This window comes from Pelmatolapia mariae, linkage group LG15 (assembly GCF_036321145.2).
Source record: "Pelmatolapia mariae isolate MD_Pm_ZW linkage group LG15, Pm_UMD_F_2, whole genome shotgun sequence".
Classification (NCBI taxonomy): Eukaryota; Metazoa; Chordata; class Actinopteri; order Cichliformes; family Cichlidae; genus Pelmatolapia; species Pelmatolapia mariae.
Window position 1 is genome coordinate 34,927,960 of NC_086240.1, and position 22,819 is coordinate 34,950,778.

The following is a 22,819-nucleotide window of genomic DNA, read 5'->3' on the forward strand; positions in this document are numbered from 1 at the left end:
GTAATGAGAGAGAGAACACTGTGAAAAACAAATTTGTATGTACTTTCTGGTACTTCTCTCTAGTTTTTGTTGTGGTTTATTTATTATACGAATATAATAATACAAGTTTTAAAGAGAGAGTCACTTTTAAGAATAAAGTCTAACAGCTGACATCTGTGTAAGTCGACCTATGTCAAACTGGTTTGAATGTATTGGGTTAATCATTATATCAGTCAGTCATAAATGTATTGGGGTAAAATTTTAAATGAAGATAAAATTAAAATACTGAAAAAAAAAACAACAAGCATGCCTTGAAATTCTGAATTATACTAATATATTTATATGTAAATATACTTACTTTATTTCTACCACTGTGTGCGACTGGACTATAAGCTTTAAGAATTTCATACTAGTCAGGAATGCAAAACAGAAAAATCTTTATTACAGTGTACACTGAAGAAAATACAATATTGCATTAAAAAATCTGCACATTTTTAAGCTTAAGTTTCTGTAATATTTCAAACCCGTTCAGACACAGCTAAAACTTAAACAAGCTGCTTGTCGACCTTACATTCCCCTTCAGTCACTGGCAAAAGAAAAAAGTGCAAATTATTCTGAAATAATACTTAATACATATACAGTGGCTTGCAAAAGTATTCGGCCTCCTTGAACTTTTCCACATTTTGTCACATTACAGCCACAAACATGAATCAATTTTATTAGAATTCCACGTGAAAGACCAATACAAAGTGGTGTACACGTGAGAAGTGGAACGAAAATCATACATGATTCCAAACATTTTTCACAAATAAATAACTGAAAAGTGGGGTGTGCGTAATTATTCAGCCCCCTGAGTCAATACTTTGTAGAACCACCTTTTGCTGCAATTACAGCTGCCAGTCTTTTAGGGTATGTCTCTACCAGCTTTGCACATCTACACACTGAAATCCTTGCCCATTCTTCTGTTAGGAAAAGAGCTTTATTTATGCTTTGCTGCTTCTTTCGTAAGTGCGATCAACGCATGAACACAGAGAACTAAAGTTACATCCAGGTAACATATATTTTTCATCCACTTTTAAAACGTTGTGAGCCTAGGTTGGGTTTACACACTACTGTTAGGATTATGAATTTTACTGAGCTACGAAACACTTACAACCCCCCAAAAAACTGGCAATCTCTAGCAACCATTAAATCTCTGCAAAAAGGTCAGAGTTAAAACTGTTCTTGCTCAAGCTGCTGGAAAAATATAATAGCCTAGTACCAGGTAAAGTCATAAAGTGAACATTATACAGAAAGCCTGTAAAAGGCTTTGCTGTGATATCAACTTGAAAGAGCCTAAGTAGAGCTTATCAGAGCCAGTGTACCCTGTGATCTATCAGAAATAAGTCAGCCTGCGCATACTTCCATAATTGGATGTTCACTCCTGAGAGCTTGTGAACATGTACTTATTTAAACTTGATTTCCTTTTGAACAAAGATTAAGTATCTTGTATCGTCATCAGCCTTTAGAGTTCTCTCTTTCATCCTGGATCATAGTTTCAATTTGGTTTCCAAGGTTGGAGAAACATGGACGCTCATCAAAGTCATGTGCCCAGCACTGCCTCATCAAAAGGTACACCTGGCATTACAATGAAAGTAATATGAGCAAGGATAAAGATTGTGGAATAAAAGGATAGAAGGGAAATTACTTTATTGCTGATGTAAGACAGATAAGAAAGTCGTTTCTCCAAAGGTCTGATTGACTTACAATAGCAAAGATCAAAAAGTATTTCGAAAAAACTACAGTTTTGACCGCACAGAGCAAACGTACCTTTGGCGGGCAGTTTAAAGGCGGTGGTAACCTCCAGTTACCCTTCAGTAGATTTGCCAGATGCACTGAAATGGATGTACCCAGCACGTTGTGCCCAATCTCCTGCATATAAAGCTGAAACAAAACAGTAAGCCATGGGAATCCATATTTAAACTGAAGCATTTTCCAGACACATTTGTAACAATTGTACATTTTCTTACTCTTTTCGGATTGAAACTTATATCACAGTAAGAGAAGATTTCATGAAGAACAACCCCGAAACTCCAGACATCTGATTTTTGGGAGAATCTGGACTCAGTGATGGACTCTGGGGCATACCTGCAGTAAATGCATGACCATTAGAGCACAAAATAATCCTGAGTAATGGGGCAACTGTGTTCTTCAAGCACAGGAAATCTATCATCATAGCTTATGCTTTGCTTTTCAACATTACATATTCTTTTCTGAGAAGCATTTCTTTTAAAAATAAGCATTGTGTCATGTTTGGTTTTATTCGTGTCTTTCATTTAGTCATATTAGGAAGTATTAACAGCTAGTAACCACACCCGTGACACAAGAAAGTAGCTGATTCACTGAAAAGCAGTTATTAGATTTTTATTGGTAAAACTAATGGAAATCTACCAGAAGATGGGGCTCTCTCCAGGTTGGGTGACACGGTAGTAGTCCTTATTATGTGGAATGACCTTGGTCAGCCCAAAATCAGCGATTTTTACCAGCGTCTCACTGGCTACAAGGATATTTCGGGCTGCAAGGTCTCGGTGCACATAACGCAGGCTCTGCAGGTACTCCATCCCCTGACAGGATTAGAAACAAACGAAAGACACTTTTATTTTTAGTTCTGTCAATCTCCTTCTGTGTTTTAATTTTTTTTTAAGGTTTGCAACACGTAGAACTGTGTTCTGTGTTCTGTCTATGTATTTGTGTGTGTCTGTGGGGGAAATATAATAAGCTATATGGTATAAGAAGGTAAACATTTTTAGCTATCACTTAATTCTTCTTGACACCTTCTAATATAACTCAAAAGCGTGCGTCATCGTTACACAGCAGATAAGAATAAAATGCCAAAACTGAACCGGTCCACACAGCAGAGAGAAATATTCTGCATTACACACACACACACACACACACACACACACACACACACACACACACACACACACACACACACACACACACACACACACACACACACACACGTCAGGTGCACATACATAAATCTTTATAACTTGAGTATTCTGACTGCCACATATGCAATAAGCTTACATCCAAATATGGACGTTTTACCCAAATATATTTGTTATTTGTATGTAGAAAATATACATGGCGTAATTGAGTTCCGTTTTGTAACAAAGGTAGGGTGCTCTTTTTATTAGCTGGTAGCTAGCATTAAAATAAAAAATTATGTTTTCTTATTATTGGGATACGTATGTGCTCACTTTATTTATCTATTTTTGTGCATTTGGCAGGGGATGTCTGCCTTTTGTAACAGGGTGTGCTGCAACCCCCCTAAGTCCCGTGGCCTTGTCCACACACACGTACAAAAGACTTTTAGACATTACTGACAGCCGTCTTTGATGTAAATTAAACAGCAATGAAACATCCATTCTACAACATCTTACGGCTTGTTTTCTTGTGTATTTAGTAAAACATGAGCACTGGTTCAAGAATGGCCTCACATGTGTTGCGTCAATTTTCAGATCCTGCCCAATCAAATCTGTAATCCTGCTGCATCACAGGCAGCTTTAAATCCTGCTGGTTTACACTTGCTTGGGAAGACATGTTTATCATCTTTATCAAAAGCAGCAGGTCAAGCACACGTTAAAGCAAAAGACTTTCAAGTCATAGAATGTGCAGTCGATACTCATTTATGATTGTGTGGGCAAGCAATTTATTCCTGTCCATATAGCGGAAGTCATATTTTTAACATTTTGCAAGCTCACGCACCTTACAAATCTGAGAAGCAAATAGTAACATCCGCCTGGTGTTGATGTTGTGTTTGTTCTTCTCTAAGTAGCCAATAAGGCTGCCATAGGGCAGGTACTCCATCACTAGACTCATGCTGAGGCGACCTGTGAACAGACAAGCCATAACGTTATTCATCAGATAATGTCCTTTCAAATCTTTGTCACTGAAACACAGAGACGTGTGAGTTTCATGCTTTAAGAGGAAATGAGCAAGTGCAACGAGCTCTTTTGCTTGGTTCACTTACATTTACACCTTTTTTCAAAAAAAGTCATACAAGTCACCTTAAACATGTTTTTGAAGTGGCACAGCAATCCTTAATCAGTTCACATTAACACATTTATAAAACAGGAAAGGGAGAGCTAAGAGTTTTACAGTCTAAGCAGGGGGCAGATCATTTTATTATTGTTTGGGTTTTTTTTTACCCATGCTGTAGCAGACTCCCTTGTATTTGACGATGTAGTCGCAGTGTAAGACGTGGAGGGTGTTGACCTCCTTTTGGAAGTCCTCCAGGTTTGACTGCTTGTTGGACTGCAGCTTCTTCACAGCCACCAGCTCACCAGTGTTATCACCCAGCGGGTCATAACGGCAAAGCTCCACGCTACCAAAGTTCCCCTGCAAATGTGTTAAGTCACAGGTAAAAACTGAAGTTAAAGCAGATGCATGAAAGCGACGGATAAAGAATAAGCACAAATTGTAGGTCCTGCTTGTGTAGCATAACATCAGCTTGACATATTTATTTAGTTTAAAGCTTCTGTCCATTATATGTCGCTTCACACTTACTTTTCCCAGAGGGGAGATGTAGCGCAAGTATCTCTCCTCAAACAGTGTCTGGTCATGCTGAGGGTGGCTGTAAGATCTGCACACGGGGCTCTGTGTGACAGGTTCGGTAGCGTGAAGTATCACATAGTCTGGCAAAAAACAAGGCAAAATTACCAATCAGCAGCATTTTCACTTCAGTGAATCTCAGCGTAATACCTAAAACATCATCCATTTGGAAAACAGCTATTGGTAGCAACAGTACTCTAACAGCTACCCCTGGACGAATCACACAGACACACAAACACAAGGACAAACAAAGATTTCTCTTTGCTATTTTATAATTTACATTTAGGTTCACTGTACTACTGTATATTAGAGCATTTTTTGAAATGCACTTACTTATATTGTGTTATCTCAGAGCTTCCCAAAGTGTGGGGCCTGCCCCCTGGGGGGGGGGGGGGGGGGCGCAGAGCCATTGCAGGGGGGTATGAAAAGGGAAAAAACAAACAAACCCCAAAACACTTGGACACTGCTAGCATAATGGACAGGTTTTTGACGGGGCGCCCACACAAACGCAAGGCAGGAGATGAAGCATCGCTGAATATGTTTCCAAACCAACTTCATTCTAAGCCAAAGACTAGAAAATCTGGTGAAGCATGTCTTCCCTTTGGCTTCACCTGCACAAGTGCCAAGGTAGGTCTCCCCTGCAGAATTGGTTTTCCCTTTGTCGGGAGCACGCGCTGGGCTGTTCAAATCACTGACAAACAGTATCCCACATTCTTGATTTTTAGTTCACAAACACTTGTTGTAATGACTAACTACTCCTGACATTTCGGAGATGTTAGCTCTTTACACAGTAAAGTTACAGTGGGATACAAATAACATCAGGCTGATCCTGCCGTAATTTGTTCCCCGGTTGAAATCACGGACAAACATTATCCCACACAGTGGCGGTCCTAGCCTGTTTGGCGCCCTGGGCGAAGACTCCCTCTGCCCCCCCCCCCCCCCCCCCCACACACACACACACACACACACACACAGGATTGTACATTAACATAGAAATTTTGTCGGAACCATACTGAATTTCACAAGAGAAACATACACATACACACACAGATATGAAGAGAGAGAGAGTGTGCATAGTATACAAACAGCTACCAAACAGCCATCATAATTCGTCATACAATGAGAACAGGACAAGTCAACAATTGACAATGACTAATTAATATTAAAATCTGTAACATAATGTATTGTTTGGAGTTTAGGCTGTTACAGTTACTATTTTTACCATTTCTTCTTTTAGCAACTGTAATCCACATTATTTCCTTCGGGATTAATAAAGTATTCTGATTGTTTCAGGATACATGACCTGCCATTATCCAATGACGCATCTGCTTACCTGTATCTTTTGCTCATTTCTCCTCCTCTTCTTTTCTCTTTTTTCTAAACTGAGGACCTGATGGCTTTGAACCCAGGATTCAAATCATGAATACATAATGGGCTTGGATTTACAACATTATGAATGAAATGTGCTCTATTTGGAAACAGCAGGTCTCCCTCCCCTTTCCACTGGTTCTGTATGAGACATTAAATCATCAAAATATAAAATATAAATTTTAAATTGTTATTGATCCCTTTACCCCTGGTCCTAAAGTCTATATTTATTTTCTTACTCTTCTTATATTTATTGTTTGTTTACTTGCACTGATGTAACTGGAACTTCGTCGTCTCGTCTCTCTATATACTGGACTGTATGTAGCGGAGATGACAATAAAGTTTACTTTGACTTCAGCAGCGAGCAGGCGCACCGAGGAAAAACATTGGTGCAAATTATAAATCTGTATCATAATGTCTGCTGTTTTCGTGTTTGTTGGTTTGTTTTTATTTTGTTTTATTTTGCGAGTTGGTTATTAGATGCCGCTCCAGCCAGCCAGAGAATCCCCCGCCGCCCCGCCCTCTCCTCCCTGTGCCGCAAGCAGCAGGCGCACCTCGCAAACGGAGGGCGCCCTTACTCCCAGCAAATGGGCGGTGCTGGGGATGGCATGCCATCCCCAGTATGCGCTGGCATGACGTCGCGCAGCAGGAGTACGAGCAATTTTTTTTTTTTGCCAATGCCTGTGATGCCGCCCCCCACCACGATGCCGCCCCGGGCAACCGCCCGTGTCGCCCGTATCTAAAACCGCTACTGATCCCACAATTGTTTATGTTTTTGAACCCATTTTGCACAGAGAGACATTTTTGAAAAATGTATTGATAGCAATGTTGAATATTATTACACAGGAGAAAAACAACTACAAGTAAAATAATCACACAGTGAGCCTCTGCCTTTCTAAATGGAGGGACAGTAACTGCATGTGTGTATGTAAGCGTGTAAAACCTGAGGATAGTCAGATTAACAGTAACAGTATTTTGTCTCTATCTGCCATTCTGCAATTCATCTCATGTAAACAACAACGTGCGCACAGCGTGACGTGAAAAAAGGCACATACCTTTGACGTTGCGGGACAAACTCTGTATTCCTCGTCCACACGTAAACGCAAAAAAGGAGTTTTTTAAAAAAATCTCCATTTTCGGTGATTCTTAAACGCCGTTTACATGCGGACGAAAGGCCCAAACGCATAGAAACAGCTGCGTTTTCAGAAATACCCGTGTAGGTGTGGACGTAGCGTAAAAGAGTTAGTAGTGTATTTTATTACTACCTGTAATTTATTGCAGATTACTTGTATTTGCTTAATTGTTTACTAAATGTTTGAGGTGTGAAATTAGCCGCAATATGAGTGTGCGTGGTTGGAGGATGTGTTTGTGCGCGGGGAGGCGGGGGGGGGGGGGGGGGGGGGTTCTTGTTAAACAAGGGGGGGCCTAGCAAAAAAAGTTTGGGAACCACTGTGTTATCTGGACTGAATACACCTGTGTGTTCTTGTTCCTTTAAATGATTCATACTTGCTCTTTATAGAACTCATCAGAATGTTCACACTGGACATATGTGAATGTGTGTGAACCGGTCCCTCTCCTCTTTAGTCCAAAGGTTAGGGCGTGCGTGTTTTGCGAAAAGAATTTCAAAGTCTGTTTTAAATGATCTCTGATCCAGAGAAGACGATGATCTGGGATCATGTTCATGTATGACTTTGTTTTTTATAGAGTTGCATGACAGAGTTAATTGTGTTTTACAGACAGCGATTTCTGGAGATGTCCCTGAGCCTGTGCAGTTATTTCAATGAAAGAATCATGCCTGTTCTTATGCAGTGCCACGTGATCATTGGCATCCAATATTCATTTTAGGCCTTGTCACTTGCACACAGAGATTTCTCCAGATTCTCTGAATCTTTTGATGGCATCATGTGATGACATATTCAAAGTCTTTGCAATTCTATATTGAGGAACATTATTCTGAAATCGTCCCATAATTTGTAGAGGTATTTTTTTGCAGAATTGGTTAACCTCCGCCCATCTTTACGTCAGAGAAACGTTACCTCTTTAGGATGCTCTTCTTTATTAGCGCTGACTTTTGTCACTTGCATTCCAAATTGTTTGAGATTTGTGGCTGCCATCAAACTCTAAATCAGCTCATATCTTTCATGAAGTAATACAATGTCTCACTTTAAACATCGGTTATGTTTTCTGTGTTCTATTCTGAATAAAATACGGGTTTATAAGATTTGCAAATCATGCATTCTGTTTTTATTTACATTTCATAAAACACCATCATTTGTTATCTATGTCTGCTTTTCTAAGGATTATATCTGATACAAAAAGTTAGTCAAAGTATTGTGGTATTAACTGAATTAATTTTATTTATCTAATTAATTTATGTTTTAAAGGACAGTTTTAACATGTATGTCTCAGCTGATTACCAGAACAGTATAATACGCATCTTTACCTGAAGTGATGAGACTGTTGAGTTGACGGATAATACTGCGACACGAAGGTCTGAAGTCTGCCTGGTAGTCCATACACTGACTGATCAGATCTGCTAGCTCTGTCCACTGAGAGGGAGGCAGCTGCTGGAAACTCTCATAAAACTGCTTCTTCTACAAAAAAAACAACAAAAAAAACCCCACATTTAGCACCACATAGCACCATTTAATGTTTGTACAACAATTTTTCTAACGACTGAAAATCCACAGAAAAGGAAGTGTAATTTTCATTTAATCTACACAGTATTCTCAGTAGTCTTTTCACAGTGTTGCATTTTATTTACATCAAATTGAAAAGTTAATATAATATTCTGAACTGCGTCAGTTTTTCTGTATACTGAACTTTATGAACCAAAACCAGGGCTACAACTCACACAGAGTCCTCTAGTTTAGGCATTTTCTGCAATTGCTGCATAACAGCAATGAGCTTTGAGTGATCATGTAACACTGACCCAGACAGCTAAAAAGTTTAGAGTGTTTAAAGCCTTCCAAAACCACAAACTGCAGATCAGGGAATACGATGATCTACCTGATCTAGGTTCCAGCCTCGTAGCAGGGAGTTTCCATTGTTAAAGATTTCCCACACTGTGGCGCCAAAGCTCCATTTATCACACTCGAGGGTCAGTTTTTCTGGAGCGTCCAACACCTCGGGGGCCACCCAGGGGATCCTGTCCAGAATGACTGGAGAAACGACAAACTCTATTAATTAAGTTTCTTCATCTATTTATTTGTTTGGCTATAAGGAAGCAGCTAAAAGTATCCTTTATTTTGTAAGGCATGTTAATGTGTATAAAATAAAATGAATATAGCTAGAATTGGTTACCATTGCATAAAAAAATGCTGATACATACATTACAGTAAATAATCAGTCAATTTAAATAAAAAAAAGGCTTTACCATCTTTGCCCACCATGGCCATACTGATGCCCGGATCACTCAGCTTAATGAAAGGAGAGCTCCCTTGAGAGGGGTCACCTTCTCTGGCCAGCAGCAGATTTTTGGCACAGATATTTCCATGAACAATGTTCTTCTCTTCCTGTACGAGAGTTACATGTGATTTTAGCAACTACATTTCAAAGTAAGCAGGACAGAAAAATACCTGTTTGCTTGTTTAGTGTTATAAGGAAACACTTCATCCTTTGCATTAATTCTACTGTTCACAGCAGTTATGTATTTTAAAAAACGTGGTAAAATGTGACATTTTAAATAACATTTATTTGCACATCATGCAATCTACAGTCAGGCCTGCTCTAGGCTGCCTTCTTCTCATTTCCACATCGGTAAATCTTCCTTACCAGGAAGTTGAGGGCTGATGCGAGCTGTTTGGCTACGTCAAGTTTCCAGCTCACTGATACAGATCTCCCCCTTTTCAAGTAAAGGTCAAGGGCCCCGTACTTGACATACTCCTGCACCATGATGTCTGAAAGGCACAACAAGGTTTGTTTCAACAGCTGTACTTCAAACCAAAACACAGAGCGCTCACTCGCAGAGCAGCGCCTGAGCTAGGGCCACATGATATGAGACAAAGTTAACCAAATAACTGTCAGCTTTGAAATTACAACTACTTGTGTCAGTCGAAACACTGATTGCACAACATTCAGCAACACAACATTCAGCTTTACTGGGCTTACTAGCAAACAACAAAACACAAAACAACAAAAACAGTCAATGCGATCATGGAACTTAGTTTTAACTCACTCTTTGCTCCGTGAACACTAACACCGTATACAAGGAGCAGGTGTCTGTGTGCAATCTGACTCATCAGGCTGGCAGCTTCAAAGAATGACTGAAATGGTCAAAAAGCATGTGTTAATCATAAGAAACAAATACATTAAAAAAAAAATACTTAGGTATGTATAAAGTCACCTCCCAGCAGTTCTTGTGAGTCGCATCGAGCTCTTTCAGCAGAACTTCGGTCACGCGTTTCTCCCCGTCATGAATGTCGATTTTTTTGCCTTTAAAGATTCGAGTGAAAGAGCCCTTTCCGAGGCTTTCGTCCTGATCGGGAAAGTATCCGTCATAAACAACATTATAGCTCAGCGATTCTTTTTAGATTACTGTGGCTATAGCGTCACAGTAGCAGCATTAGCAGTATTTGTTAATGCCACAGCGTTATTCATTTAAAAAGACACAACTGTAGCTGTAATGGAGGTATGAGCAGTTGTAGAAGAAGCAGGGGCAGACATTTACACTTTCAGGTCTCGGCTCAAACCAAGAAAGTGTGAATAGATACGTTGCATATTGTTGAGATAAAGAATAAACATTTTAATCACAATACTCGAGATGTGTCTCCTTAAAATAATAGATTTGCAACAAATCTCTGCTAAAGAAGACTCGTGTAAGACTGTTCCTGTTGAGAACCCCTTGATGTGACTGTGCTGGTTCTACCTTTAGTGATACGTCAGCTGACAGAATATTGGGACTGTCCCATATAGTGTAACTATTTTCGTATGAAATTCAGCTAATGATTATACTGTTGTTAAAAAGCACAACTCTGAATCAGTGTTCCAGAAATCACAATAAAGGGTGCCAGCTTTTGGTCTTCATTCAGCTACTTAAGGGTCACTACAGCAGATCATCTGCTTTTATTTCACCCTACCCTCAGCATCCTCTTCTGTCACGCCAACCCTCTTCATGTCCTCCTTCACTACATCCATGAGCCTCCTCTGAGGTCTTCCTCTTTTCCACCTGCCTGGTAGCTCCATTTCAACATAATTTGTCCAATATAGCAACGATCTCTCCTCTGATGCCCAAACCATCTCAACCTGAGTTGTCCTTCTAAAATACCAGTTTCTAATCTTATCCATCTTGGTCACTCCAAGCAGAAATCTTACCATCTTACACTCAAGCACCTTTAGCTCCACGTCCTGTCTTATGTCCGTGCCACTGTCTGTATTGAAACTCTTCTAGCGTCACTACCTCTGCTCCTCAGAGCTTCACTGTTACACCTGCCCTGTTCTCATTCACACGCATGTTTTCTGTCTTACTTCTATTGACTTTCATTCCTCTTCTCTCCATTGCATACCCCAATGTCTCCAGACTCTTTTCCACCTCTCCCCACCCTCACTACAGATCACAATGTCATCTGCAAACATCATAATTTATAGAGACTCCTGCCTGATCTCATCTGTCAAGCTGTATATTACCATAGCAAACAATAAGGGGGTCTGAGCCGATCCCTTATATAATCTCATCCTCACCATGAACCCATCTATCACCCCAACTGCACACTTCACCACTGTCTCACAGTCCTAATACACCATCCTTACATATTTCTGACTTCCTTGTGCACTATCACAATTACTTTTTTGGCACCCTATCACATGCTTTCTCTCTCTATAGATAGATATCTGAAATTCAGGACAGTTTCACAGGGTACATAGGTGCTATGCAAATCTTTGCAAATCTTGTTGCAGTTATGAAATATCAAAAACACATGGAAGCTGTAATACAGGGTGCTACTGTTTGTCAGAAAGGAATAAGTTAAGGTAATAAACAATTAAAAATTACAATTCAAAAAAAAATAACCAACAACTATTCCATATCCATGTTCATCTAGTTTGTTGTTTGTGAAAGGTGCAGGAGGAACCACTGGAGATGTGGTTGACATCATAGCCAAAGCATTGTTTGGATTCCCAGAATCCCTCTCTCTACATGGGCACTGAAGAGCTACCCCAATAGAACAATGCAGGAAAATAAATTCAAAATGAAGGATAGCAGCTGGGGGAAGTGGGCTGCTGTTGCCTACCTCTGAGTTAACATTAATTTTTCAATAGAAATTTAATGATACAGATAGTTTATAAATAATTGCCGTTTACTGTTTAAAAAATGATTTCACTACTATAGGTATGCACCACTTCTCGTCCAAAGGTAGCAAGCAAGAAATGCCTGTTATGTTCGGATAAACGTATATTTTTCAGTAATGCTCCTGCTCTGCTTTCACTAAAAAAGGAGTAGATGGAAAAAGAAGAAAACAAGTAGAAGAAGTTTTGTATTGACAGTCATCAGAGGTACCAACCGGCCTGATTGGCACAACATGCAGATCAACTTACGCAGCTCAGGTCCTCATATTTGATCATATGAAACTGGATGTGACTGAATTTGTTCCTTTCGGTTGTTGGAGAGCCTGGAGCTTCTACAGAGCTGCAGTTGCGTATGATGATCAAATTTGTGAGCTCTTTAAAAAAAGCAGAAAACATAATATTTGTTATAAAATCTTCAATCTTTCAGACATATATTACCTCAAACAAGAATTGAATGATGATGAGTGCACAGAAAATTATCGAGCAACTGTAGATTTGACAGTACATGTGTCCTAGTAATGTTTTTTTCTATATCCTGGATGTAGTTCAGAATATTGAATGTCACAGTTACACATTATAACCATGTGGATGTTCATTTGCTTCTACTGCTACAATTGATAGCTTTGAGTAGAAATGCACAGATTAATTGAAACAATAAAATTTAGATTATAAGACAACTGTAATATGACAATTTCATATTTAAAAAAAAAACAGAACAGTGTGTACTCTATTGCGAAAATTGGCATGCAGTTGATACAAATATGTAATCATACTTTGATTTTCCTGTAATAGAACCGTCAAAAAATATGGACATAACCTGCTGCTCTTAACAGCAAAGTCTTACAGTGCCATTAATCTGCACTGTTTCTAATGGCCAGCAGGTGGCAGCTCCTCTGTGAAAGAAGTTGTACTAAAGGATACTCTTGGTAGTTGGCTCTGAACTTATTTTGGCAAGTACTTTTTATGTCTCTTTTTCACTAGTGAAAACAAGCATCCCAGGTGTCATAGTGTTTACTCACTGCGCCTAGCTAACTAGATAAGCTAGCTTATTAATTTAGCCTCTTGTCTAGTCATGGTGCTGAATTTCAGGAGCTAGATGGCCAAAATGAAGTATCAGGGTCACATCTCTCTGTGTGTTTGCCCTTGTATTTTTCGGGATCAAGGCAGATAATGTCATCTGTAGCTTGAGGAAACATACCTTTGGGTCGGGGTGGACAGCAGCAGGTTAACTTGACAGGTACTTCAGCCAGCAGGAGCTTATTGTGTTGATAGTGGCTGGTAAGCTCTCTCAAGCTGGAAAATGATTTCTGGACACCAAAGAGACTGTAGTGCTCATTTTTATTAATGAGACAGTCTTTATAATCAAGTCCAAGTGGAGTCTGCAGAAATAAGAGGGTGATTTTTGATCAGAAAGAAGAATCCAAATACTTGAGTCAAAATGTAAGCCATGGGAAACACTCTTGCACATCGGATTGAGCAGATATGAAGTGGGTGACAAAACACAATTAAACAAAAGTTTTTGTCTATATCTGTACCTGAACACAAACGGTGAGGAAAAAGTTGTCATAGTTCTTCGGACTATGCCGCAGAAGGAAGGTACCACCTTTGTATCCTGACTTTTTCAATTTGTTGACTGCAAACTCTGATCTGCTCAAACAGCATAAAAACAAATCAGAATATCTATCTATCTATCTATCTATATATATATATATATATATATATGTGTGTGTGTGTGTGTGTGTGTGTGTGTGTGTGTGTGTGTGTGTATAAAAGCTGGTGTCTGATTAAGTAATCATTAAAATGACGCACGTTATTGGGCCATGACAATGGTTTTTGATTCCCTCCAGGATACTTGGCGGAGCAATGTCTTGGCAGAAGAAGTGGCTTGAGTCTGTGGTCAGTCTGAAGTAGCCATCAACAAGTGACACAAATGAAAGTGCCTCTTTGAGACCCTGGAACTTGACTTCCTGTAATGAAAGTAGTCACAAAACACAGGTTTGATGAAAAAGTTGCACCGACATGTAAACCAAAACCAAAAGCCTTTACTCTTTTAAATTTTGGCAACTCTCCCCTTCGAGTTAGTCTCCTGTTGCAGTACTGGACCAAGTTAGGTTTTCAAACTCCCGTTCTGACCACTGCCACGTGTACCATGGAGTCTTACCATGGACTTCCCACATCACATTATGGATCAAACATAGCCAACATTTATCCTGAGGACCATCAGTAGTCATGGGAGTTGGGCCTCTGGCTATGAACCATTTGTAGGCAGACATTTATTACTCACTGCACACCCTGCTTGCCGCATTTGGCCCTCTGTGATCTTGTCCTCTTCTCTAGTTTTAGTTTTAAGTTAAAGGACCATTGTTTGACAGTGTCAGCAAGCATTTCAACACTGAATAACCACCAAGTGTTTGCTTAGTCATGGTAGAAAAATACTTCCAAACTAAAAGTTGAACCAATGTCTGGGGTGTTACAATGATGCTCAGTCAAGTTACTCCTGAAATGTTGCCTGGACACCGTTGTTAGACTTTCTAGAAAGACAAAGTGCTCTCTACTATCTCTGTATTAATTAATTTCAACTAAGCAGAATTTGAAATTTGAAAGCCTTCTTGAAAAAAGAATGAGAAGGGAAAAAAGCATTTTTCAGTGGTGATGGAAACGTGATGTCTCACACTTTTGGGTCCACCACTTGTCCTAATTCGTTATCTGACTTCCTATAGATATAACAGCTTTCCTGACATCACAGAAAGAATGGGGATAATTGTAAGACTCCAACACATTAACTTCACCATGCCACAAATGACATTATCTGATGAATATTTCTCACTTCTGGTCCAGAGACGGTCTGGGTAGAATTATATTCAACATACAAACATCACCAACATCGGTCCATCTACGATTAAAGGTTTGGCGTTATGCCATGACCAGTTTTGGCCAGATGGTACAAATTTGCAACTTTTCCACCCCAGCAAGCCAAATGTCATCCACGTAGCCAGAACAGGGAGCTTTGGAGAAGCAATACAAAAGTAGAAGGAATACAGTTGCCCGAGGACACTAATTTGATGCGAATAGCTTTTAAATTGTTCATATTTACATCCAAACAGTAAAATAGTTACTAGAACAATATATATATATATACATACATATATATATACATATATATATTGCAATGATTTAAGTGTAAAATATGTTGTTTTTTTTACCAAGCAGCTGTCATCCTTTCGTGTTATAGTCACCATCCTGCTGTCTTGGGGAACCTGCTCATGGCATACCCGCTGTATACTGATGTCAATGATTTCTTGGAAATCACAGAAGGTCTGCCACTCAACTCTTGACAAAACCTATTAACCAAATAGCATTTTGATATGTTTAGTAGCGTAGTAGAGATATTAAAGCAGGAAAATGATAGCAATTAACCAAGTACAAACTAAACTTGATCTTCTTCAGTCATCTCACCTGGCTGTTATAGATACTTCCAGCGGTTTGGATTCCTGTTTCCCCTGTGACCCGCACAAGAGAGAAGTCTGACATTGGATGGGAGGAAGAATGATTCACTTGGAAGGTTTCCGTTCCAACAGAAGGCTCAATGCCAGACAGCTCAATCAGGTACTTGAGTTTCAGGCTGCACTCATCTACGGAGCAGTTGCCCAGCTTCTTTAAGAAACGCTTGAGGGTATTTCTAATTCGGTAGCGGTCCAGCCGGTTTCGTTTCTGGATGTCATGGCGATGTGACTTGGGAAGGCAGGATTTGTAGCTAAAGAGGAATAATATTTGGTGTAATGACTGCAAACTAGAATGGATTGTTGTATAAGCAATGATACAGTCTCAACTGTAAATACCTGACAGTCTTGCAGAGCTCTCTAACACTCTGGTTGCGCTCCTTGGCCATTCTCCACAAGTCGAGCACTGCAAGGCCAAGGCATTCCTCCTGAAGAGTCAATGGTGGGGCTATGCCTGCCTTACTTTCAATGAAGTCATTTCGAAGCTAAACACCAAAAGAAATCAATTAGACTTATTATCGTCACATCTACTAGTATAATAAGCATGCAGTTTTTTTGTGGCTACAACTTGTGTTACATTGTGCAGTAGTACATTAATCTATCAGTTTTATAAAAAGCAAAACTGATAGACACCTCAAAGCAACAAAGACAGTACATGGTTGGATAAAGTTTTGCTAATGAATTAAATTGAAGAATCTCATGGAATCTCACCATTTTCAATAATAGAAATTGTAAATATTCCATCTTACTGGAAATCGCTACTTAAAATAGAAAAACATTTGTCTAATCACTTTCTATCAGTCTCGACTTGATTCTTAAAATTAAAATAAAATAAAGAATTTCATAAAGTATAACATAATTTAAATGAATTATGTTAATTAATTAAAATATTTACTTAATATGTTTGAAAAGAATATGATTATTTAGTACTTTACCTGGGCAAAAAGATAGTCAATGACACTGTAGTCGAGTACTGGACTGATTCTGTCTCTAGTCAAACTGTAGCGGTATGAAGATCTTGGTTCTTGCCCAAACCAATTTCCAAAGAAGAACCTTCAAACACAAAAGAACTCCATTACATATCAAATCATATAAAACTAACCTTTACATCCAGATCCATTAAAAACCTTTCAACTAGTACTCCAAACTCTAATTATTTATAGCAACATTCTAAGTATAAGGAGTTGATGCACTAAACATTCATCAAATGAAAGAATATTCAATAGCCACTTTATCTGTCTGTCACTTTATCTTCTGTTGTCAAACTTTGGTGAGCTCTTGTGAGCTCTGGCATCAGTTTTCTGTTCTTAGCTAACAGGAGTGGCACCCGGTTCAGACTTCTTCTTCTGTGTCTTGGTTGTAATGCAGTTACTTGAGTTATCGTTGTCTTCCTATCAGCTCAAAGCACTTTGGCCATTCTTCTCCGACCTCTGACATCAAGAAGTCCTTTTCACCCAGAGAACTTTGACTCATTGGTTATTTATTTCTTTTTCAGACCATTCTCTGCAAACACTAGCAATGACTGTGTGGGGTAGATCCCAGTAGAGCAGTTTCATAAATACTCAGATCAGTCCGTCTGGTACAAACAGCCATATTGTGTTCAAAGTCACTTAAATCACATTTCTTCCCCATTCTGACGTTCGGGTTGAACTTCAGCAAGTTGTTTTAACCGTGTCTACATGCCTAAATGCGCATTAACAAGCAATTGAAAAGTTGAATTTGAATCTTAAATATATATATATATATTTTTTCTCATCAAATAAGGCATTTTGACACCCACCTGACTCTGAAATGGACTTTTAAGTTTTCATCAGTGTCAAACATGTGAGAAGGAGGATACCAAAATAAGAGGTCTTCAGATGCCAAACCAAATAGACTTAGGTATACCGGCAAGATTCCTGGAGGGAAAAAAACCCACAATAATGAATATGGCTGACAAAAATTAGTGACTTACATAATACATAATGCATTACAGTCTTACCGCATTTCTTCCCTGCTTGGATGCAGACATTTTCAGCAGATATTTGTCCAGATGTGATCTGTAATGTTGTTGCTTCCTTTGTGGCAGGGAAGAAGTAGAGGTTGACTTGTAAATTAGGAACAGTGCTTGAACTGGACCTCTGGCTGCCTCCGCGGTCTCTGATCACCAGAGGAGTTGACTCTTCCTCGCTGAGATCCATGGTTACTTCAGAAAATAAAGCCAACAGATAAACATCAGAAAATGTATTTAGAGGCAGTCAGGTGACCTTTTTTATATTAACTTACACTGAAAATCAGAAATCCTTGGAATAACTTGAACATTTTATGTTCTGACATGGAAGGTTCAATTTTGACTTGATTGGCTGAAGCGTTGACATAAATTTAAAAAAAAAAGAAAAGGAGAGTTAAATAACTAATGCTGAATAACTGAGTTCATCCATCCATCCATTCGCTTCCGCTTATCCTTTTCAAGGTCGCGGGGGGCGCTGGAGCCTATCCCAGCTGTCATAGGGCGAGAGGCGGGGTACACCCTGGACAGGTCGCCAGTCTGTCGCAGGGCCAACACACAGGGACAGACAACCATTCACACTCACATTTACTCGCACATTCACACCTAGTGGCAATTTGGATTATCCAATTAACCTATCCCCACAAGCTGCATGTCTTTGGACGGTGGGAGGAAGCCGGAGTACCCGGAGGGAACCCACGCAAACACGGGGAGAACATGCAAACTCCACACAGAAAGACCCCGGCCTGATGTTGGAATTGAACTCAGGACCTTCTTGCTGTGCGGCAACAATGCTAACCACCGTGCCACCGTGCTGAACAACTGAATTGTTTTCCACAATTTTGTTGTATGTGTACAGTGACAATAAAAGGTTATTCTGTTCTTGTGACTTCCACAAAGCTTGACTTCATCCATTTTAGATGAGTAATGTCATTGTTCCTGAGTCATTGAGTCAGGAACTGTTTCATTGAATTGTTTTTCACAGGTCTAGCTTCTTATTTAGCCTGTTCTTGGTTTCCTGTTTGTTCTTGTCTCATCTGTGTTTTGTCCTTTGTCTCATGTGTGCATCAGCCTTACCTTTCAGCGTCTTATTTGCGTTACTGTTTCCCTGTTAGGTTCATTTATTTGGCCTGTCACCTGGTATTTCCTGTTGTCTTTTGTCCCATTGTCCTCTGGTGTCTAGTTTTACTCTCTCTGTCTCATCTTCCCTGATTTGTTCTCTTCTGTGCTCCCTGGGATTCCAATCTAATTGCTGTTTGTCTCCCTATGTCCCCTGTCACTTCCTCCTGTTCTCCTCTGTTAAGTTAACCAAGGTTTCTCGTTCAGTTGTGTCTCCCTGTTTTGCTATATTTCGTTCCCCTTTCTGTTCCTAGTCAGACATTTGTTTTCCTTTTTGGTCAGTGTCAAGGTTGCATGTTTCAGTCTCTGTCTCATTGTTAGTTTGGTTTGTTATTTTTATAGCCCCTTGTCAAATATGTGCTACATTCAGTTTAACTTTTCTTGTCTCCTCCCCAACATCAGTGTTTCCTTTTCCCTTGTTACTCGCGTGTGTATATATTATCTCAATCTCCTTTGTTGCATCGTCCCTAATACCTAAATGTGTGGTTCAGGTTCAGAGGGATTTTTTTCTGTTTCTGAAGTCCTGCATTGTGGGTTCCAAATCTGGCTGCTCGCACAGCACGTACATGACAAGGGAGTGATTCAGCTCTATAAAACCCCATTGACTCAGGAAAAAAAACCTAGAGTCAGATTATTGTTATAGGTGTTATTGTATTACATTAGTGTTTACAGTATAGGCTTATGACTCATCATGTCATAAGAATCAGTGTCATGGCTCAAATCGGGTTTTAAGGTATCCTGGTGCATTACAACATGGTTCCAGAAGCCCGGAAAAGCCCCAAATGCTCAATAATTAAAATCTTGGACAAAAACCAAAGAAAGTTTCACATCCTCTTTCCCAAATGTATGTATATTAATGCTGACTGGGATGTGTTGGAAAGACTGTTTACAAAGATAACTACCACTGGATTTTCTTGCTAACTGTATAGGAATTTGTGACCTTAAACAACATAAATTAGGAGAAAAGTCACAGGAGGGTGTAGTCCTAAGTAGTTTTCTCGATTAGTCAGGTCCTTCATAGATTCATTAGTGCTGAGGAATAATGGGTGTGTTAGTGGGAGACTCTGAGGTAACAAAAAGCCATGCATCAGGCCGTACCCTTGTATACATTAATGTCAAAGGTCTTCCTTTGACAAAACAGACCTGTACCTACCTGGTCTGTGTCAACAAAAGACATAGCATACTTTTATATTTGTTATACTTATGTTACCTGTGAATCTGTCTTTTTCTCTTTTGAATTCCAATTAAGCTCCAATTATTATCTAATAGTATCTTAATTGTCCTTCTAATTCTAATACATTTTAACACTGGTTCTTATGTCAACCAGTGTGCACACTTGGGGCAGAGTGATTTATGATGGCACCTGACTTTATTGTGGAATCATGTGCATCACTATTGAGGTTCTGCACCCTTTGGCTGTCTTCTCTATTCTTAATGTTATCTTTACCAAGATCAGTGGATGCTTTTTTTAATTAACTTTTTAGCTTGTAACATTAGCAGTGCTTTTACCAGACAACTTCAGTGAAGTGTTTATGCAGTTTACTGTAGCAGTTAACTCTCTGGTGGTCTACGTAAACAATGCTTGATAAAATTACAGTGTACTATTCTGTAAGGATCAAGAACCTGTTATTTTGGTGTTTCTTAAGAATAACGTTTAATCTTTTGTAAAATGCTGGGAATAAACTTAAATATTGCTCTGGGCTGCAAGAAATGTCTGTATGGGAAATAATTGCAAGGATGAAAAAGAGAATAATAAAATAATAAGAGAAAATAATATAATCTTGGAGGTGAAAAAATATTGTCCACATGCAAATATATTGTGTGATTATATATACACAGATTAATTAGAACACCATCCAGTGTAAGGTTTATGTCATAAATTTACATTATTGCCTAATACTTTTGCTAAAAGAGATCAAATACTGATCTGTGACAGAGAGCTCACAGGAAACATTTACCAAATATTAACAGGAAAACTATTCCTTTCAGTAGCACTCAAATTAATTAAAGGTAAGTCCTTAAATGTCAATTTGTGTTTGTAAACCTCAATGCAGGCTCCTGCTTGTATAGGATGAAGTCGTATGCTATACAGTAATATGCATAACCCTGCATTCTAGATAAACATCATATACTGAATATGATGTAAACCTGGACAGACCCCATGTTCAGTATTCACATCCATATAAAAGCATTCGGAAAGCTTTCGAAAAGTCAATCGTAGTTTTGTGGGGATTCCCGCCCTCAAGTGAAACTGGTTACCACGCTGTGTCGTAGCCCAAATTAACACTATGTGAGAACATGTGACTTACGTTCAAATGTAATAAGTACATTTATTTGACTTTTTCATGAATGTCTTTCAAATACCGTATAATTAGGATCAATTTTAGGAATGTTTTTTAAAAAAAGATCAACGTAACAACTTAAGAAGGAGTCACTGTTATAGAAAAATATCCCACAATATGGGCATGCTGTAAAAACATCCACTCTTTGAATAGCCATTTATAAAGAGCTAAAGACAGAGATTAATCCATAGATCAAACATATTCTTCATAATGTGACATAATACTTGTCGATATACAGTGGAAGTGGATGTTTCTTAGTAGGAAGTATGTAAAAATATCTTTTATACTTACAGGAATATGTGCAATCACTCGTCGGGTCGTGTATCGTCACATGCGACCAAGAGAAGTCCTCATTTTGTTACTTTGTAGCCACAAACACAGAGTTACTTTTCTGACTTTTGCGCTGCGTGTCTGTCTGTGTGAGACAGGAAGTTTAAAAGGATTTCCTGATTTTCAGAAAACTCATCAACTGTTTGTCATCAGACTATTGTCACCCCACACATACAAACCAATACAACTTTAAAAACTGAAATACTGATGTCAGAACTTGTGCAACTTCTCGTTAGAATTCACTTTTCAGAGTAAGGACCTATGATGCACATTACACAAGTATTAGCATATTGCTCATTCCAGCTGTCTAAATGAATAATCATTGGTTCAAATAGTGTTCAAAAAACACCTTGTAATGCATTTCTATTAATAAAGATCGTCACCGTTGGATGAACTTAATACATTTTGGTTACCACAGAGTAGTGCGGCTGTTTCTCTTGGTTACCAGCAAATGAAACATACAGAATGCAATAAAATATACTGAACACATTTATGCTTCCTAGAGGATGTTGACCAAATTTGTTTCCTTCAGTCATAAGTCTATATTATTGTATTATAATGGACCCATGTTCTTCCTTCCAACCACAACCAGCAGGAAAAGTTTAGCAGAATTTCAAATATTTTATTAATTCATCCAAAATTATGATAATCCACAGGCCTCTTTGTGTAAGTATAACCATTGTCTCATCAAAGGACTTTAAAACTGCTCATCCCGAGTAGTGGAAATGTCAAGATTTTCTGTATGTAAATGTGATCCATCATTAGCCTTTTATATTCTTGTCTCGGACCAAGGAGATAAGAACTATGTCTCTGATCCCTGTTATACTTTTGAACAAGAGAAATCATGTTAAATGTTGTAATGGTTGAGCACAGAAGAGTCAGACGTTTTTTTAATAGTCAAAACAGATTTCCTGTATAGGGGTTGTGGGCCCTGCAGATCGACAACAGAAGAAAATCGACTGATCTAACATTACAGGAAAAGAGAAACAGCTGAAAACTGTGGTTTCCTTGTTCAGCTCTTGGGTTTCTGAACAGTTTCCTGTTATAGCTCTGTGAAAACCATCTGGTCACAACGGCAAACATTTTACTGTTTTAGGCAATTCTTGTAATTTCTTGTTCTTTGAAACTTTTTATTCCGACACATTTAGTATTCTTTTTTTTCTATAGCTGTCCATTTTCAGGTTACAGTTAACATTTACATAAAAAAAAACATCTTTGTTGAGACTGATAAATCCAACATAAAACCCTTTCAAACCTCAGCTCCAGTAAACTGAAGCCATTGAGCCATTGCTTGGTTTGTCATCATTTCTGGG

At 38.8% G+C, this 22,819-nt stretch overlaps 1 protein-coding gene across 1 annotated transcript; it reads right to left on the reverse strand.

Moving 5' to 3' along the window:
• Window positions 1-436: 436 nt before the first annotated feature.
• Window positions 437-21,583, reverse strand: jak3 (Janus kinase 3 (a protein tyrosine kinase, leukocyte)). Its single transcript, XM_063494985.1, has 24 exons — window positions 21,468-21,583; window positions 17,710-17,913; window positions 17,509-17,626; window positions 16,664-16,781; window positions 16,068-16,213; window positions 15,685-15,982; window positions 15,432-15,569; window positions 14,038-14,195; window positions 13,764-13,875; window positions 13,427-13,607; window positions 12,478-12,602; window positions 10,292-10,423; window positions 10,124-10,211; window positions 9,721-9,845; window positions 9,323-9,461; window positions 8,956-9,107; window positions 8,390-8,540; window positions 4,534-4,661; window positions 4,176-4,365; window positions 3,733-3,857; window positions 2,410-2,582; window positions 1,989-2,106; window positions 1,789-1,902; window positions 437-1,596 (listed from the first exon to the last, which is right to left on the reverse strand). The coding sequence occupies exons 2-24, from the start codon at window positions 17,906-17,908 to the stop codon at window positions 1,477-1,479; spliced, it is 3,348 nt and encodes a 1,115-aa protein (XP_063351055.1). The 5' UTR covers window positions 17,909-17,913; window positions 21,468-21,583; the 3' UTR covers window positions 437-1,476.
• Between the last annotated feature and the right edge of the window lie 1,236 nt (window positions 21,584-22,819).

What these genes read in the sequence shown, in the direction of transcription:
- jak3 (XM_063494985.1), bottom strand. Translation starts at nt 17,908, where the DNA reads ATGGATCTCAGCGAGGAAGAGTCAACTCCTCTGGTGATCAGAGACCGC. An exon ending in CTCACAAGAACTGCTGGGAG is followed by an intron (nt 10,212 to 10,291) that starts GTGACTTTATAC and finishes TGACCATTTCAG; the next exon opens with TCATTCTTTGAAGCTGCCAG. An exon ending in CTTTAAACTGCCCGCCAAAG is followed by an intron (nt 1,597 to 1,788) that starts GTACGTTTGCTC and finishes TTGTAATGCCAG; the next exon opens with GTGTACCTTTTGATGAGGCA.